This window comes from Nycticebus coucang, chromosome 8, assembly GCF_027406575.1.
Source record: "Nycticebus coucang isolate mNycCou1 chromosome 8, mNycCou1.pri, whole genome shotgun sequence".
NCBI lineage: Eukaryota > Metazoa > Chordata > Mammalia > Primates > Lorisidae > Nycticebus > Nycticebus coucang.
The window spans coordinates 96,662,198-96,682,519 of record NC_069787.1 but is presented as its reverse complement, the minus strand read 5'-3'; the positions used below and the strand labels follow the sequence as shown (position 1 = coordinate 96,682,519).

The 20,322-nt window shown below is 42.3% G+C and overlaps 1 protein-coding gene across 7 annotated transcripts in view; it reads right to left on the bottom strand.

Annotated features, from left to right (window-relative positions):
- The window catches only part of DOCK3 (dedicator of cytokinesis 3), an 899,254-nt gene that overhangs the window by 47,622 nt on the left and 831,310 nt on the right, over positions 1-20,322 (bottom strand). For 6 of the 7 annotated variants that reach the window (XM_053600715.1, XM_053600720.1, XM_053600716.1 and 3 more), the window contains 6 exons: positions 18,961-19,046; positions 16,382-16,408; positions 16,157-16,252; positions 6,858-6,918; positions 6,251-6,344; positions 2,673-2,821 (listed from right to left, as the gene is read on the bottom strand). In XM_053600715.1, the coding sequence (XP_053456690.1) occupies positions 2,673-2,821; positions 6,251-6,344; positions 6,858-6,918; positions 16,157-16,252; positions 16,382-16,408; positions 18,961-19,046 (513 nt within the window). The remainder of the gene's footprint in view (positions 1-2,672; positions 2,822-6,250; positions 6,345-6,857; positions 6,919-16,156; positions 16,253-16,381; positions 16,409-18,960; positions 19,047-20,322) is intronic. The other variant, XM_053600717.1, reaches the window with a different exon arrangement.

Sequence of the window (20,322 nt, the reverse complement as noted above, 5' to 3'; positions counted from 1 at the left end):
CTCAGGTTGGTCTCAAACTCCTAGTCCCAAGTGATCCTTCTGCCTTGGCTTCCCAAAATACTGAGATTTGCAGGCTTGAACCATGCCCAGGCTTATGGCTTGTCTTAATCAAAGAACAAAGGAAAGAAAAGTCCTGGGTCTCCAGTTTGTCAGTCTTTGTACCTCTGTTTACACATTACACATTAGAAACAAGTCATCTCTTAAAAAGAGTGGGGCTGTGGTGAACCTTCAAGCAGAAGAGCCCCAGCTCACTCTGACAGAGGGGGCTGGTCTAGTCCTGATAGTCTGACAGATGAAAAGGGACTAAAGACTTCTATTCAGCTTCCCCTCTTATCTGCTCCCTCTACCTGGGGTTCAAGGACCAGCTTCCATTTTCAAACCTCCCTTCCCTTCTCCCAACTCTCATTCTGTCAAATTCTGTTTCTTTGGAGTTTCTCTTTATCCTTGTCTGGCCTGGGAGAGCTGATTTTCCATGGACTAGAGTCCACTCTACTTTGGAGCAGGTTCCTAAGTTAGCCATCTCACCAGCAGAGAGAATGGCCCAAGGCTAGGCTATGCCCATGAGCCACTGGCCATGGCTAATCCTCTTGGTTATCCAGGAAATAAACACAGGAGTGAAGGAGATTGGTTTGTCTATTTAAGGCAGATAGCAGAGATTCTGGGAGTGTGTGGAAAAAAAGTCAGGAAGGGGTTGGCTTGTGAGGAAGGGTGTGCTGGCAGTGCTGGGGACTAAGAAATACTTCGTCTTCCCCTCCCCGAGTCCTTTTTTTTTTGCCCCCCTGCCCTCATCCTGTCATCAGGGTAGCTTTTCTCCTGGCACCAAGTATTCTTGCTCCATAGGAGCATTTTTCCTGCAACAGCCAGATTTTGCTTTTCCAAAGCCATTTAAGAAAACCTGAATGCTTTCTGGAAGAACTGAAAAGCCTCAACTACTGGTTTAATCAGGAGCTAAGGCACAGGAACAAAGAAGGCAAACTTTCATACAAGCCCAGGAGAATGTCTGATAAATGCCTGTTGGAGGATAAGCTTGTGAAAGAGCTCACTGAGTGGTCTGTAAGCACAGACTCTGATCTTGTAGCAATTCACAGTGAAGGCAGTGTTTTTGGAAGAGTGTAAAGATCACCAAGAAGATGGCCTTTGGAGGGCGGTGCCTGTGGCTCAAGGAGTAGGGCGCCAGTCCCATATGCCAGAGGTGGCGGGTTCAAACCCAGCCCCGGCCAAAAAAAAAACCACAAAAAAAAAAAAAAGAAGATGGCTTTTGGAGCCTTCTAGTCCTTCTTTCCTTTCTGTCCATCTACAATACTCAGGCAGGTTTTGTGCTTCATTCCCTAGCCTAGTCCGCATTACGGCTTAATCCTGCTTTTCTATGCATTACTACAGTGTTGGATAAAGAGGGGGCCCTTAATGCTCACACATTCCGCTGACTAGTTCAATCAGATTAGGCTAACTCTCTACTCTGTTCTCCATGGCCATAGAAAGAAAAGAGGAGAACCAATACACTACAAGCACTCATGCATACTGATGCCATTCCTTCTGAGCTGGAAGTGCTTGCTGGGCATGTAGGTGAGTGGCAGTTCCAGCCTTGCTGGGTGCCAAGAAAATAGGCCTAAAACTGTGCCAGTGAGGGGCCCTAAGTCAGGATCCAGACCAACAAGGGGAGAAGGCTTTGGGTCAGCATTGTGGATTAGTCCCACAGGCTGACTAATAGGTGAGCATGGGCCTTCCTTCTGAAATAGGTTACATGACAGTGGTGATTGTGGAAAGCTTCTTACTTACCAGTGCATTTTCTGCATGAGTAAATGTTTCTGAGCGAATATTTTTGACAAACATAGAAGTCTCCTATATTATATGAAACTGAAGAATGTCTTTCAAATTATGGACAAAGGCTATTAATGTTTAAGTATTTCTTTTTGATGAAAAAACTCATTTAAAAAAGGTTTCTATTCATTTTGAGTCAGGAGCTCAGCCACTACAATTAATGACCCTATTTCAGTGTCATAAAATGTATTCAAAGGTGAATAATGAGAGAGTGGCTTCAATGAGTTATATACCCCCAGCCTTTCCAGTGCATGGGCCATACATGAGAGTAGGGTGGTCAGAAGGCCCCATAAAGAGTTCTCCCAGAGACTGAACCAGGATGGCTGGGAAGCCCCAAGGAAGGCTAAACCAGTGCTGACAATGCTGTTTCATAGAAGCTATTTTGATAGTGAATAACCCTACTATAAGAGAAGTTCAGGCTGTGCTATAGGGAAGGGAAATCTAAGACAAGAACATGTGCAAGAAAGAGGCCGTACAGGTCTCCTTTGGCTAGGGTTAAAATCCTTATTTCTATGGAAACAGATTAGAAAGCCACATCAATTCTTTAAGTACATCTAATAAAAATAAATGGTTCCAGAAGCCCCTGCTATAGGAGCTTTAGCATTTACAGATGTGCAAAGCTTGGATGTGGGATAATTTCTAATGTGAAATTGGCTTTCAAAGCATAGAAATAAGCTTTTGTTTTTTTCCCCCAGAGAAAATCATGCTGCCTCCAAATCTTGTGCACATACATGGGCACCCACCCATTCACCATCCCACATACCACTGGCAGGTGCTGCCAACCCTGTGGTGTCAAAATGTCATGCATCCCAGCAAAAACTAAAGTCCTGAAAGGCTTGCCTAATGACACCTACCTTGCCTTTGTTGAAGTAGTGAATGATCTTCCGGCACAATCCCTCTTTCCGCTGCCACTCTGTCTGGGATGGGTAATGGAGGAATTCCCGCAGTGGCCGGTCTTCCCACTGCAGTAGCTCACAGTAAAGAAGCAGGGTGAATGCAGCCTCTGTGGGGAAATGCAGCATGTAGGTCCAGGGACTCCCCCTTAGGGACCTAGGAGCAGCCTGGTACTTAGGGACTATACTGAGCAGAAAGCCAGGGAAAGTCACGTAGCCCAGATCAGAGACATTAGATCCCAAACATGAAACAGAGGGGCTGCCCAGCAAGCCAGTAACCTTTGTCCAAGCAGGAAGGAGTCAAATATTGTGGCAGGTACCTTCCTCCCATGGCCTGGTCCCTTGTTCTGGGCTCCAGATAAATGACAAAAAATGACTCAGCTATCCAGAGTCTGTGTACAGGTCACCTTGCTCTTGGGTTCCTTTTTGCTCAACTGACTACAGCTTCCTTTCCAGCCTTCTCAGAACAGGATCTTAGGGGTAAGTACCAACCAAGGCTTCCCTTAGCCTTCCCTAGCAAGTCTTTGTGCCTCCAGCTTCATTTTCTGTCCTCAGCAGGTCCTGGGAATGATCCTTTCCCCTCATCTCTACCATTTCTAAAACAATTAAAGAGAGGGAGTGTGAATGGTAGTAATTGCGTTATGGCCTGGAGCCAGAGGCTCATTCAAGGAGGAACCTAAATAAATACTGCACCCACAGTGAAGGCCTGGCAACATGTTACTCTGTGTGGAACAAATAGAGAGGATTGTATAAAACAACAGCAGTAAATACTGTGGCCCCCTAAATTCCAAAGGATGAATCTTTCTGATTACATCCACTGCTTAGGGGCCTCCCTATATGGTTTTCTCTTTTCTATTCTTTTTTTTTTTTTTTTTGTAGAGACAGGGTCTCACTTTATGGCCCTCGGTAGAGTGCCGTGGCCTCACACAGCTCACAGCAACCTCCAACTCCTGGGCTTAAGCGATTCTTCTGCCTCAGCCTCCCGAGCAGCTGGGACTACAGGCGCCTGCCACAACGCCCAGCTATTTTTTGGTTGCAGTTTGGCCGGGGCTGGGTTTGAACCCGTCACCCTCGATATATGAGGCCGGCACCCTGCCGACTGAGCCACAGGCGCGGCCCTCTCTTTTCTATTCTATTTGCTCATCTTAGTGGATGTCTTCTACTGGCAAATTAATTAGTTCTAGCTTTTGCCCTGGCTTTCAAGTCCCTGTTCAAACCTTCTGCCCATGACTATGAAGAATCTCATTTCTTTTTTCCCTTTCTTTTCTTTTCTTTCTTTTTTTTGAGATAGTTTCACTTTGTTGTCCTCGGTAGAGTACTGTGGCATCATAGCTCACAGCAACCTCAAACTCTTGGGCTCAAGCAATCCTCTTGTATCAGGTTCCCAAGTAGCTGGGACTAGGTGCCAGCCACAATGCCTGGCTATTTTTAGAGATGGGGTCTTGCTCTTGCTCAGGCTGGTCTCAAACTAGTAAGCTCAAGTGATCCACCTGCCTTGGCCTCCCAAGTGATAGGTTTACAGGTGTGAGCTGCCACGCCTAGTCTAAATATCTCATTTCTAGCCATTTTTGACTCACTTCTAGTTTTAGCCAGGCTCACTCAACCTATGTCTACTCTCTAGACTCCTTCTCCTTCTTTTCTCTCTGCCTGTCCCCTTGTCACTGAAACTTCCTGATGAGAGATACTCACATCTCATTGGGTCTAGAAAGCCTTTTCTCTCTAGGGACAAGCCCTATGGCACTCAGGGTCTTCCTTTAGAGGTTAGGAAACTGTGAAATCTTTTTCTTTATTTTCTATAATCTTTTCAGATGTCTCTCCCAGAGGTAAGCATTAGTACCCTTTCTGTGTTCAAATCCTTGACCTAGCCTCTCAGTCATGTCCTAATCCTCTAGGAGTTTAGCAAACTTCTCTACAGCTACATCGAATTTATCAAAGTCTTTTTCTTCACTTTCCTCTCAGAAAGCTGGTGGGATCATGGGTGGAAATGGATGCAGAGAATGGGAGATTCAGCCCAATCATTTTAGATTTAATTCTTGCCAATCTGCACTATCAGAAAAGGTAGCATTGGCTAGGTGTGGTGGTTTATGCCTATAATCCTATCACTCTGGGAGGCCGAGGTAGGAGGTTCACTCGAGCTCAGGAATTTGAGACCAGCCTGAGCAAAGCAAGTCCCCCATCTCTACTAAAAATAGAAAAATTAGCCAGACATGGTGGTAGGTGCCTATAGTCCTAGTTACTTGGAAAGTTGAGATAGGAGGATGACTTGAACCTAGGAGTTTGAGGTTGCTGCGAGCTAGGCTGATGTCATGGCACTCTAGCCTGGGCAACAGAGTGAGAGTCTGCCTCCAGAAAGAGAGAGAGAGAAAGAGAAAGAGAAAGAAAGAATGAAATTGTCTATGCCAAACTCTAATATCTAGAGATAAGGAAAGATATTTCCTATGTTTCTATAACCTGTGGTGCATCTTACAAGGGTATATGTGAATCCTAGTAAATGTGGAATGTAAAGGTCTTAGCAAAATAACTAAGAAAATGCTACAAAAGCTATGTTAACTAAAGTGATGAAAATGTGTCAAACGATCTATGAACCAAGTGTATGGTGCCCCACAATCATACTAATGTACACAGCTATGGTTTAATAAAAATAAATAAAAAAAATAATAAAAAAAATAAATTCACCTAATTCTAGTAATGTCTGCAGACAAGAATAGCTTGAATTTCCTATTCTCTCCCACAAATTCAAGTCTTACGGCTTAAGGGCTAAACTTTAGTGGTTAGTCACCACAGTGAGAAGATGGCTATTTGGGGGGGAATTATGGCACAAGGCAATCAGATAGAACATACACGCACATACCCACATCCTCCTAATTCATAGTGTTTCTCAGTAAATTATGACAGGTACTTTGAAATGCTTTAAAATTTGTTGTAGTTAGATTGTAACTACAAAATTTGTTGTAGTTAGATTGTAATAGATTCAACTGTAGATAAAATAAAAAAAGAGGTCCTGTCTAGTCGTCAAGAAGTCAGATGAATGTTCCCCATACTTTGTATGCACTGAGAGCAATATGTGGGGTCTGCTATGCAGTTACAGGGGAAGAGCCTAGACTATAAGGCAGTTCTGCCAGTGAGTTCTGGAAGTCTCAGGTTTAGGGAGATATTTTATGTTTGTGGCCTCATCTAGTTCCAGCTTTGAAAATCCTAAAATGGCTGTCACAAGGAGTAACAGTGAGTTCAGGATGGTCTGAATTTGGTGCAGCAGAATTCAGAGGTCACCCTTGAGGCCTCACAGAGGTGAATAGGAGGGAAGGAGAGTGGAACAGCCTCAAAAAGTGGGGACATGCCACAAAGGAATGAGTGGAAGTTCCACCCGCTTTCACTCTACCACATGCCACAAGGGAATTGAGGGAAATGAGTGAGGTGAGTGGACAGCAGGAGCTCCAACATTCTGCTGAGATCTGTCAGGCACCAGCCCAGAGCCTTTCTCTGCCAGCATGCATATCCCTTCAGTCCATCTTCATGGTCAGGCATGGCTCTTTCCTCACCTGTGTAGTTTTCAGCCTGCAAGTGCATATCACAAAGCTTATGTATATAACGGATATACATCTCTTCTTTGTTAATCTCAGATTTGTAAAAGTTCTGTAGGAGAGAAAAGGAAAAACACAAAAAGATGAGAGAGTCTGCTACCTGTGAAGATACAGCTGAGATCTAGGCAGCTGGCTAAAGCCATCAGTGTGCTGGGCAGAAGGGAGGTGACAGGTCTTAGAGGCAGATGGCGTCAGAAAGAGAAAGGGCCAGCCAGAATAAACACCTGTTGGAGGTAGAACCTCTGGCAGGTCTGTGGGAGACTTGGGTAGTGTGAAAGATGAAGAGCATCAGGGAAGATTGGGGATTGGGGTTTATCATGTTGGTAGGACCTTGCCAAGTGGCCAGGCTAGAGCTTTGCCAAAAGAGAAGTTCATTTCATTCCTTTCCTAAGTGGGAATGTGTCTAGGAGGTGCAGGCCTCCAAGATACCAGCAATAGAACTTATGTTCTGATTCAAATCCTAAGGGCTACAGCCACATATTTTAGAAAGGCCAGGCCAACCACATGAGTACAGGACAGAAACCACCCAACTAGGCAGATAGGAGGAGAGCCCATGTCCTCTCACCATCAGGTTAACAGTGCAGCCGATCTTCTTATTCTCTGTTTCCTCTCCTTTCATGCAGTCCCTGGAATACAGAGCACAGATGAACACCCACAATGTGAAGTGATGCCCCTGAGACAATACATAAAACTGCAGTATCAATGGGGCATTAGCATGACCAAACCCCAGATTAGAATGCCTCCAACAGGAACTGCTTCCACAGATGAGGACTGTATTGTGAGCTCTCTCTGAGCTGTGGACCCACTCATAGGGCTCAAAGATCGCTGTTCAACTGAGTCCCTTGCTCTAGTGTCAGAGTGCAGGGCCCAGATGTTACATCTGGGTATTAAGTGGCACCTCCTGATGTCCTTGGCACAGAGGGTATGTCAGTTAAGTAAAAGGCCAAATCCTCAAATTCCTATAAAGGGAGGCACAAAGCTTTCCCTAAAGGGCAGCAGGTTTCATTTTGTGGGACAGTGTTGAGTAGAAGCCAAGCCCATTCAGTTCAGAACCCTAGCTTCAGGCCACAGCAACCACGGGATGACTGGCAAGTTGACCACCTAATTAGCATTTCTTCCTATAGTTTCCTTCCTTCACTTAGTCTTTGGAATTCTCTTTTATCAGAAGCAGAAGATCTGGTGTTCCTTTCTGATCAGAGGCAGCTTCAAGGAGGAGTGAGCTGCATTTACACCTAGCAGGGTCTGGGTATAGGAGGGGTCAAGACTGGCCTGTGAGAGACAGGAAAATAGAAACCCTTAGAATAGATCCTTCCCAAGGTAGAGAGAAGGCTGATCAAAGCCAAGTTCCTCTGGGAAGGAGGAGAGGCCTGGCAGAAAGAGATGGAAAAGAATAGAATCAGACTAATGAATCCAGTAAGAAGTCTCCCATACTCACAGCCAACCAGAGTCCCATCTGCCTGCTCTGTTTCCTTCAATGGCACTCTTACAGTGCTTTGGAGAAAATCTAGTTCTTTTGCAACTCTGGAGAAAAGCTGCAGAAGGGAATTTATATAGACCTCCAGGGTTAGGGTAGAAAGTGTGTATTGGCTTTGTTCCACTGACAGGCACTGGGCCTCTAGATGGTCATTTGATAAACCTAGTTCTCACCACCTTCCTAGTATATAGAGGGAAGGCTCTGAGGTGACTTCTTTGAAAGAAAGGAATATTGAAAATCCATACCACTCACATGGTCTTCTGCAAAGCCAAATGTCCTTCCTTCAAATGGAGATTTACTGTTAATTGTTGACACCTCTGTGGGGTTTGGAACTGGAACCTAGGCTCTCTTTTTTTGGATTTGCTCCACCAGAACATTGCAAAGGCATTTGGTTCCTATGTTGCCAGACATGAGTGTCCTGAATGTACCTCTGCAGAACCTGTTGTTTAGTGCTAGCAGAGTCAGGAAACTATGATTTTTCTGGAGGAGTGAGACTAAGGGACAGATGGCCAACTTGTTCCAAGTAATCCACAAAGTGGCAGGCAGCATCTGAAGGGCAGCGAGATCTTACTTAGCCACTTTGGTATTTAGTTATTTGAATTTTGTTTTTAAAAAATTATTCATTTATATATTTATTTATTTTTACAGACAGAATCTTGCTCTGTTGCCCGCATTGGAGTGCAGTGGCATGATTGAATTGAACCTTGAACTCCTGGGGTTAAGTGATCCTCCCACCTGAGCCTCTTGAGTAGCTAGGACTACAGTAGCCAGAGCCTCTTGTGTAGCTAGGACTACAGTAGCCAGCTAGGACTACAGTAGCCACTGTGCATGGCTAATTTTTACTTTTTTAGAGAGATAGGGTCTTGCTATGTTGCCAAGGCATGTCTCAAACTCCTGGCTTCAAGAAATGCTCCTGCCTAGGCCTCTCAAAAATCTAGTATTATAGACATGAGCCACATGCCCAGCCCTAAAAGTTAAGGACATTAACACCAAAGTCGAAGAGGTATTCCTCTGAGTACTTAAAGTTTTGCTGGTCTAAAATTGAGTCTCACACTACAGGTTTAGGGCATTCTAAAGTATGACTGATTTGTATTATCAACATATAACTTTTAAACTCCCAACAACTATTTTCTTAGTAACTTCTTGTTGAACTGGACTGCACTGGAGTATAGGAAAAGATTTCCTTGATTTTTGCATGGTTTTTCCAGCCAGTTCATCAATAAATCATTATTTGCTGTATACCTGCCAGGAGCCAGACCCCCTATGCAGGTGATCAGGGAGATAGGATAAGGTAAGAGTAGATAGATAAGAGTAGCTGGCTTTCTTCTGTCAGGCAAGACAGAAAAGTGATAAATGATCATTATCCATGGTGTGCACAGAAAGGCAGGCAACCTCCTGGCTTGGGGAAACCTCCTTAATTGGTGTGGGTTGGAAGGCCACTCTTGGGAGAACCACAGCATGGAGAGAAGCCTGAAGAACAGACATGAGTGGCTGAATAGTGACAACATGGACAAGGAGATAGAGCATTGCTCTTTATATACATATGTACCTTTTGATTTTTTTTAATTGTTTCTAGACTGTTTATCATGCTCAATTTACAATCACCAAAATGTGGACACAACCTAAAAGCTCTTTTTTTTTTTTTTTTTTGAGATAGGTTCTCACTCTGAAATTGACCTGGGGCATGAGTTTGAGTTGCTTGGAGAAGATAGCTAAAGAAATCAAACAAGCAGCTAAAACTAGACCTTGGATCCTAAGAAACTAATTTCTTCTGGTAGGCCACAGTGAGTAAGACCAACATAAAAGTAAATGTTGCAGTGAGGAGGAAGTACAGAGCTTTGCTTATCTTTCTTCCCTGTCTAATGACAGGTACAGGAGAGACTGGGGACCAGGTGTGATTAAAGGAGTCTCCTATAAAAAATAAAGAAAGGAGTCAGAGGCGGAGCAAGATGGCGGCCAATTAACAGCTTCCTTGCATCTGGGCAGCATGAGTCTGGGGAGATAGGACTCCAGGCATCTCTGGCTGGTGGGATCTGCCTATCATCACCTCTGTGAGGATACAGGGAGTCAGCGAGAGATTTCTGGACCCCAAGAGGAGGACTAAAACAGTGGAAAAACGTCCACAGGCATGAGAACTTAAAGAGCAAGAGGAAGTGAAAGGAAAATTAGGGCAAGGAAACAGATAAAAGAAATCACTCATGAGGAAGAATCAGCAGAAAACTCCAGGCAACATGAAGAACCAGTCCAGAACAACCCCTCCAAGGGACCATGAGGTAGCTACTGCAGAGGATTCCACCTATAAAGAAATGTTAGGAATGACAGAAAGGGAATTTAGAATACACCTGTTGAAAACAATGAAAGAAATGATGGAAACAATGAAGGAAACTGCTAATAAAGTGGAAAATAACCAAAAGGAAATCCAAAAACAGAATCAAATAAGAGATGAACGATATGAAGAATATAAAAAGGATACAGCAGAGCTGAAGGAACTGAAACAGTCAATTAGGGAACTTAAAGATGCAATGGAAAGTATCAGCAACAGGTTAGACCATGCAGAACAAAGAATTTCAGAGGTAGAAGACAAAGTTCTTGAGATAACTCAGATAGTAAAAGAGGCAGAAAAGAAGAGAGAGAAAGCAGAACATTCACTGTCAGAATTATGGGACTTTATGAAGCGTTCCAACATACGAGTTATGGGAATCCCAGAAGGGGAAGAAGAATACCCCAGAGGAATGGAAGCCATACTAGAGAATATTATAAAAGAAAATTTCCCAAATATCACCAAAGATTCTGACACACTGCTTTCAGAGGGATATCAGACCCCAGGTCACCTCAACTCTAACCGAGCTTCTCCAAGACACATTGTGATGAACCTGTCCAAAGTCAAGACAAAAGAAAAGATTCTGCAAGCTGCCAGGAGTAAGCGCCAGTTGACCTACAGGGGCAAATCCATCAGATTGACCGCAGACTTCTCCAATGAAACTTTTCAAGCAAGAAGACAATGGTCATCTACCTTTAATCTACTTAAACAGAACAATTTCCAGCCCAGAATTCTGTACCCTGCTAAGCTAAGCTTCAAAATTGACGGAGAAATCAAATCATTTATGGATATACAAACATTGAGGAAATTCGCCACAACAAGACCAGCTCTACAGGAAATACTTCAACCTGTTCTGCACACTGACCACCACAATGGATCAGCATCAAAGTAAGAACTCAGAAATTAAAGGACAGAACCTAACCTCCACACTGATGCAAAAGATAAAACTAAGCAATGGACTCTCACCAAATAAGACGAATAGAATACTACCACACTTATCAATTATCTCAATAAATGTTAATGGCTTGAATTCCCCACTGAAGAGACATAGATTGGCTGACTGGATTAAAAAACACAAGCCATCCATTTGCTGTCTGAAAGAAACACACCTGGCTTCAAAGACAAATTAAAGCTCCAAGTCAAGGGTCGGAAGACAATTTTTCAGGCAAATGGAATTCAGAAGAAAAGAGGAGTTGCAATCTTATTTTCAGATTCATGTGGATTTAAAGCAACTAAAGTCAAAAAAGACAAAGATGGTCACTTTATATTGGTCAAGGGAAAAGTACAACAAGAAGACATTTCAATTCTAAATATTTATGCACCCAATTTAAATGCTCCCAGATTCTTAAAACAGACCTTACTCAGTCTGAGCAATATGATATCTGATAATACCATCATAACAGGGGACTTTAACACTCCTCTTACAGAGCTGGACAGATCCTCTAAACAGAAATTAAACAAAGATATAAGAGATTTAAATGAGACCCTAGAACAACTGTGCTTGATAGACGCATATAGAACACTCCACCCCCAAAGATAAAGAATATACATTCTTCTCATCACCCCATGGAACATTCTCCAAAATTGATCATATCCTGGGACACAAAACAAATTATCAACAGAATCAAAAGAATTGAAATTTTACCTTGTATCTTCTCAGACCATAAGGCACTAAAGGTGGAACTCAACTCTAACAAAAATGCTCGACCCCACCCAAAGGCATGGAAACTAAACAATCTTCTGTTGAATAACAGATGGGTGCAGGAAGAAATAAAACAGGAAATCATTAACTTCCTTGAGCATAACAACAATGAAGACACAAGCTACCAAAACCTGTGGGATACTGCAAAAGCAGTTTTGAGAGGAAAATTCATCGCTTTAGATGCCTACATTCAAAAAACAGAAAGAAAGCGCATCAACAATCTCACAAGCCATTTTATGGAATTGGAAAAAGGAGAACAATCTAAGCCTAAACTCAGTAGAAGAAAAGAAATCTCCAAAATCAAATCAGAGACCAATGAAATTGAAAACAAAAGAATCATTCAGAAAATTAATGAAACAAGGAGTTGGTTTTTTGAAAAAATAAATAAAATAGATAAACCATTGGCCAGACTAACGAGTAATAGAAAAGTAAAATCTCTAGAAACCTCAATCACAAATGATAAAAGGAAAATAACAACTGATCCCACAGAGATACAAGAGATCATCTCTGAATACTACCAGAAACTCTATGCCTAGAAATTTGACAATGTGAAGGAAATGGATCAATATTTGGAATCACACCCTCTCCCTAGACTCAGCCAGGAAGAAATAGAGCTCCTGAACAGACCAATTTCAAGCACTGAGATCAAAGAAACAATAAAAAATCTTTCAACCAAAAAATGCCCTGGTCCAGATGGCTTCACTCCAGAATTCTAGCAAACCTTCAAGGAAGAGCTTATTCCTGTACTGCAGAAATTATTCCAAAAAATTGAGGAAGAAGGAATCTTCCCCAACACATTTTATGAAGCAAACATCAACCTGATACCAAAACCAGGAAAAGACCCAAACAAAAAGGAGAATTTCAGACCAATCTCATTCATGAATATAGATGCAAAAATTCTCAACAAAATCCTAGCCAATAGATTACAGCTTATCATCAAAAAAGTCATTCATCATGATCAAGTAGGCTTCATCCCAGGGATGCAAGGCTGGTTTAACATACGCAAGTCCATAAACGTTACCCACCATATTAACAGATGCGAAAATAAAGATCACATGATCCTCTCAATAGATGCAGAAAAAGCATTTGATAAAATCCAGCATCCTTTTCTAATTAGAACACTGAAGAGTATAGGCATAGGTGCCACATTTCTCAAACTGATTGAAGCTATCTATGACAAACCCACAGCCAATATTTTACTGAATGGAGTAAAACTGAAAGCTTTTCCTCTTAGAACTGGAACCAGACAAGGTTGTCCTCTGTCACCTTTACTATTCAACGTAGTGCCGGAAGTTCTAGCCAATACAATTAGGCAAGAGAAGGAAATAAAGGGAATCCAAATGGGAGCAGAGGAGGTCAAACTCTCCCTCTTTGCTGACGACATGATCTTATACTTAGAGAACTCCAAAGACTCAACCACAAGACTCCTAGAAGTCATCAAAAAATACAGTAATGTTTCAGGATATAAAATCAATGTCCACAGGTCAGTAGCCTTTGTATACACCAAAACAGTCAAGATGAGAAGCTAATTAAGGACACAACTCCCTTCACCATAGTTTCAAAGAAAATGAAATACCTAGGAATATACCTAATGAAGGAAGTGAAGGACCTCTATAAAGAAATCTATGAAATCCTCAGAAAGGAAGCAGCAGAGGATATTAACAAATGGAAGAACATACCATGCTCATGGATGGGAAGAATCAACATTGTTAAAATGTCTATACTTCCCAAAGCAATCTACCTATTCAATGCCATTCCTATCAAAATACCAACATCGTACTTTCAAGATTTGGAGAAAGTGATTCTGCGTTTTGTATGGAACCGGAAAAAACCTCGTATAGCTAAGGCACTTCTTAGTAATAAAAATAAAGCTGGGGGCATCAGCATACCAGATTTTAGTCTGTACTACAAAGCCATAGTGGTCAAGACAGCATGGTACTGGCACAAAAATACTGACATAGACACTTGGAATCAAATTGAAAACCAAGAAATGAAACTAACATCTTACAACCACCTAATCTTCGATAAACCAAACAAGAACATACCTTGGGGGAAAGACTCCCGTTTCAATAAATGGTGTTGGGAGAACTGGATGTCTACATGTAAAAGACTGAAACTGGACCCACACCTTTCCCCACTCACACAAATTGATTCAAGATGGATAAGGGACCTAAATTTAAGGCATGAAACAATAAAAATCCTCAAAGAAAGCATAGGAAAAACACTGGAAGGTATTGGCCTGGGGAAAGACTTCATGAAGAAGACTGCCATGGCAATTGCAACAACAACAAAAATAAACAAATGGGACTTCATTCAACTGAAAAGCTTCTGTACAGCTAAGGAGACAATAACCAAAGCAAAGAGACAACCTACACAATGGGAAAGGATATTTGCATATTTTCAATCAGACAAAAGCTTGATAACTAGGATCTATAGAGAACTCAAATTAATCCACATGAAAAAAGCCAACAATCCCATATATCAATGGGCAAGAGACATGAATAGAACTTTCTCTAAAGATGACAGACAAATGGCTAACAAACACATGAAAAAAATGTTCATCATCCCTATATATTAGAGAAATGCAAATCAAAACAACCCTGAAATACCATCTAACCCCAGTGCGAATGGCCCACATCACAAAATCTCAAAACTGCAGATGCTGGCGTGGATGTGGAGAGAAGGGAACACTTTTACACTGCTGGTGGGACTGCAAACTAGTACAACCTTTCTGGAAGGAAGTATGGAGAAACCTCAAAGCACTCAAGCTAGACCTCCCATTTGATCCTGCAATCCCATTACTGGGCATCTACCCAGAAGGAAAAAAATCCTTTATCATAAGGACACTTGTACTAGACTGTTTATTGCAGCTCAATTTACAATCGCCAAAATGTGGAAACAGCCTAAATGCCCACCAACCCAGGAATGGATTAACAAGCTGTGGTATATGTATACCATGGAATAGTATTCAGCCATTAAAAAAAATGGAGACTTTACATCCTTCGTATTAACCTGGATGGAAGTGTAAGACATTATTCTTAGTAAAGCATCACAAGAATGGAGAAGCATGAATCCTATGTACTCAAATTTGTTATGAGGACAATTAATGACAATTAAGGTTATGGGGGGGAAAGCAGAAAGAGGGACGGAGGGAGGTGCGTGGGGCCTTGGGGTGTGTCACACTTTATGGGGACAAGACATGATTGCAAGAGGAACTTTACCTAACAATTGCAATCAGTGTAACCTGGCTTATTGTACCCTCAATGAATCCCCAACAATAAAAAAAAAAAAAAAAAAGAAAGGAGTCACCTGCTCTAAAAAGAGCCCTCAAAAGGCCATCTGTGACCCAGGAAAATGGGCCAAAATTCACATAAGCACAGCTGTGCTACAGAAATAAAGGATAATAAGAATGTGACCATATTTCTTAGGAATTACATTTCTATATCCGGACCAGTGCATTGGATATCTGAATCTTTTGCTTAGCAGTGTATTCTACTTCAGCAGCAACTGTAGGTGGCTTAAACTTCCTCATTTCCTGATCCATGGGCTGAACATGCTCCCCTACACACTTGTTGTCTGCACATCTTGTAGCACAGAGATGATAACTATCACTTACAGCTGGGTTAAAGCACCCTTAGCTATCACCTGAACCCTGAGGAGAGAATAATTAATGCTGCAGTGGTAGCCTCATTGTCACTTCTGTGCTAATTAAAAGCCTATGATATGATCAGGAAGGCAGACTTTAATACGAAATTCTAACCCCACATAAACTCTAAGATTGAGCATAATGTAAAGATCTCTGAGGTTTATAGGCTATTTCCTCTAGTCTGCTCTGGCCAGGATCAAGGGACGGAAATAGACTGTAGACAAATAACATAGGCATTGAATAGTAGAGCCCCCAGTCCCTCAAAAAGTCAACTGAAAGTCCTCTGGGTAATATTTCCCTGCTTATCTGTCATATGGCTCTGAGGAAGGTCTGCATCAAGGACGTACAGCTGTTCCTTGCCTTGCTTTGGGGACATCCTTTCCCTTCCCCCACACTGTGCCCATTATCTGAGCCTTGACTTTTCTGGATAGAAAGCCAGATGGCTACATGTCCCTAGTATGCTTCTTGGGTAAGTGTACCTACATTTTAGGGGAGGATTCCAGGAAGCACTAATCTTCCCCTGGAAGAAGGTGCACACACTCATGCTTTCACTTTCTTTCCCTCCTTGGTCATCAGTAGATTCCTAATGACTGGTGATGGCACCCAACATCAGAACAGTCTTCCCCAAGAAGGGCACATGGTTTTAGTTTTAAGATTATGAATTCCCTTGCTAGAGAGTATCCTGGTCAGATAGGAGGTTGGGTAGGTGCCTCAGAAGATACCTGTAGTCAAGAAGACGTTCCATGAGGCGGGTGACAGAGGTCACAAAGGAAATGCCGGTTTCACGCCATGTTTCTTGTTCAACTTTCTCCAGCAGGCTATTGGTAGAGGGGTAGAGGAAGCAAACATAGTTCATGAGCCTTCCCTGGGCACAAGAGTGAGGTCCATGAGCCCATGGGGGCTGTGGTGGATCTGGAGACAGCAGACTTACCACACTGCAGTCTTACCTGGGGTAGGGCCCAAACAGCTGGGTTCTACTCCATGCAGCAGAAAGCAAAGACAAGGAGGTTATTGAACTGACAGCAACAAATGAACACATTTATCATTTTCCAGTGTAGGTTCCTAAGGATGCCACCAAGGTTGAGTTAAGAAAGGGGTTCAAGGCCCCAGGCACCTTCAATATATACTGTGCAGTTTATTCTGAAGGATCAGCTGAGTAAGAGCCCAGTGTAGGGTAAGCCTAGTTTTGCTAATTAGCTGACTGCCTCTATCACTGCTCAAAGTCATCCTCAGCAAACATACAGATGGCTCTCTTCATATAAACCAAGGGAAGGATTCCTCACTAGCCTCACAGGCCTAGCATGAGGGACAGTGAGCAAGTCTAGGAGCTATAGTTGGCCATCCCTACTGTCAGAGGATGCTCCCAAGAAAAATTTCTCAGAGCTGAGAGATACATGCCTAAGCTCTTTTCTGACTTGATAGCTCCATGCTCCTGGTATCTCAGGGCAGCCTCTGGCTTCTCCAAAAAGCCTGGCTTCTGAGATGGTTTGCTATTCCATAGGTTTTTTCTAGGGTACAATGACTTGCTCCAGTAATCACCATAGATCCAGTTGTCACTCCACACAACTCTATTCCTGATTACTTTCAACACTGTCTCTTGCTCTCTAATATTATGAGAGTCACCTGGGATGGCAGGCTCAGCTGGGAGCCCAGCATTGGGGACTCATACCCACAGCCTGGCTACTGTTAACGAGATTGCTATGATGACTGTCTCCCTGCACTGAGTATCCTGTCTAGGCTAGGCTTCTGGGAAAGTGAGTGTTCCCCATGTAACCCATGTTGTTAGAGAGCAAAGACAAGACTATTCACTCCAACTTCTGAGCTCTGTGGATAAAGTCAAACTGTGTTCTATAGAGCTCTCCATTCTGGAGGACAGGGGAAGGTGACCACATAAATGTGGAAAATGTTGATTACTACATCCTTCTAGAGATTTTTCGTATCTTTTTTTTTTTTGAGATGGGGGTCTTGCTATGATCCCCACGTTGGTCTCAAACTCTTGGGCTGAAGCAATTATCCTGCCTTAGCTTCTGAAGTAGCTGGGATTACAGGAGTGCGCTACTACTCTTATTCTTTTGTACATTAAAGGCTTTGGGAAGTTCTACAATAAAGAGGTTTATTGAATTTTGTTTAATTGAATCTTTGCTAAACTAGCCCATGATTTACATTTTTCACCATATCTGCAAGTATCTTCCCAAAATACAAATTGGGAAATGCTGCTCCATGTTATCAGCTACTCTCAGTTCTTGGACTGATTTTAAAGGAGTTTATGAACACTTTTTGGTCAGGCAATTAATAATTGTGGATTATTTCTATACTTCTTCTTTTGTAGCAAAGTCACTCGTGAGTGTACAAAGAAGAGATTTCTCTGCCTTGTTTCCACAATTAGAAACATCTTCAGCTAAAAGAGAAATACTAAAGGATGAATTCATTTTCAAAGCTTATAATCACTTACATTTAAAATAAATTTACATTTTCTCTCATGACTCATCAAGAAATAAAACAGGCATGGTATAGCAGAAGGATTCTCCCCACTTGAACTGGAAGATTTGAGTCCTCTTTCCAGAGCTGCCTCTTTCTGGCCATGCAACTGAGGGCAGGCTAACACTTCCCTGAGCCCAGATGCATCACCTTTAAAATGGGAAAGAGGATAATCTTTCTCCTACCCACCTTGCAGGTATGTTGTGAGGATCAAATAAGATAAGAAATGTCAATACATTTTGTATATTGTAAAGCTGAAGAAAACTTATAGCACTATGACTGGAAAAATACATTAGATGTTTGTCTTCAAATGGTACCAAAACAAAGAAAATCTCAAAGCTGGAAATGATAATGTGGGGGAGGGTCCTATAGAGATGTAAATGTTTCAAAATTTCATTTTTTAGGAAGATAAAATAGCAACATCACTATCTACCTGGGAGGGCCATAGTTCCCCTGAGTCCTTCTTGGGTCTCTTGGCCTCCATCAACTCAAGACCGAAGCCAAGGAATAGTGGTCCTAAAAGAACCTTGATGTTATCAAGGACAACCATCTCATTTCAAAAACAGAAGACTGGCCTGAAGACGGAGGTGTGACTTTTTCAAGAGCCCATTGCAGTATTTTTCAAGCTGACTGTGCCATCTTATAAAGCAGGGCAAATAGGAGTCCCTCTTTCAGAGGAGAATTTATTATCCCTCTCCCTGCTAGACATGCCAGTGTTGAGCCCTTAACTGATTGTGTCCCTGAGAACTATTTGCCCAACAGGATGCAGTACATGCTATGAAGACAGATGATGATCCTTTTCCCTGTCAACAAATCTAGGAGCTCAGAGTTATCACCTGTCTCTACCTCTTCAGTCAACTATGGTGATCCCTGAAAGTGCTTGCTTTCTTGTTGACAGAAGGTGAGCAGTGCTACCGCCAGGAGCAACTGGAGTCTTTCTTGGTAACTAATCTCTAAAGCTTGTCCAGTAGAGTTATAACTTCTGCCCTTCAATGGCCTCTTTCACCCTCTCCACCAATATGAGGTGCCTGGGGTTGGAGCAGCTTACAGCAGGCTGAAGAGTTCCCTGTAGCTCTCATCGCCTTTTCCTTCTGACACCATGCTGTCCAGTTTGTCGATCAGCTCAGCCTCCACCTACAAAGGAACAGAGACTTCATGAATTTGAGCCAACCTCAGAAGAAGAATGGGAAGTCCACTCCGGGCAATAGATGAGGATGGCAAGAAATTGCTTCCTGATGTTGTCCTTGCTCCAAATAAATCCCAGAGAAGATAGGATCTTATTTACAACACCACGAAATCACTCTACCTTCTCCAATCAGGAAGGTCTCCCACCCTGGAGGGTTAAATAAGAGTTAGGACTTAAAAGTCTTAGGTACCCCTTTCCCAATCTAACAGTCTTGCTTGTTGCCTAGCCTGGTCTCAAACTCCTGGGCTCAAGATATCCTCCCTATTAGCCACTCTTTACACTCTAACTTCTTTTCTTCTGTTCTTAAATATCTGGCTGAGAATGTAAGAGTTCAGACTAGAAGATGAATATAAACCATGATTCAGGGCAAAATGAAGATATGTCAGCACAGATTCTCCTCTTTCCTTTCTGATTTTTATAGCTCTGGGCCCTGGCTGGCAAGGGCAGCTGGGATTTTAGTAAGAAAAACCTCAAGGTCTGAACTAGCTAAGGGATTAGAGAGATGAATGTTTTACTGGCTACCTTGCCAAGAATGGTTGGTTTGTAAACCTTCCAGAAGGCTAAGATAATTATCTGTGAGATTGTGAAACTCACTACACAAGCAGTCCCCACTTCAGCCTCACCTTCCACATAAGTTCACTACATCTTACTGTCTTTACAATGGAAGCTATCCTCCATGTCTGTTTGGTTCCCAACTCCCTTTTCTGATTCATTCATTTATCCATCCAAAACATTTGAATGCTTCATAAGATCGTTACTGTTTCTCCATCATTGTATATGGGAAGCCTAGATTTGGCAATCCCCTTTCCTCTTCCATCCCCTTTCTTCTTTTAATTGCTCTTTTATTATTTAATTTTTTCCAGGGATTTGACCCAAATTTGCTCCTCTGGAATCAATTTTCCCTCAGCCTTGCAAAGGCGAGGAGAGGGCAAAAGGCAAGGATTCCCTGGAGAGAAAAGTCTTTTTTTTTTTTTTTAATTTCAAATTGATATGATGGTACATATTTTTAGGTCACATCGTTTGTGTTTGTAAGGCAGCGGTTCTCAACCTGTGGGTTGCAACCCCTTTGGGCTGTATTAAAGGGTTGCAGGATTAGGAAGGTTGAGAATCACTTTACCTTTCAATGTAAGGTAAAGTCTGAGATGTAGTTGTGTCCTTCACTCAGGAAATGTGCCATATATCTGTACATTGTACTCATTAGGTGGAAACTTGCTGAGCCCACTC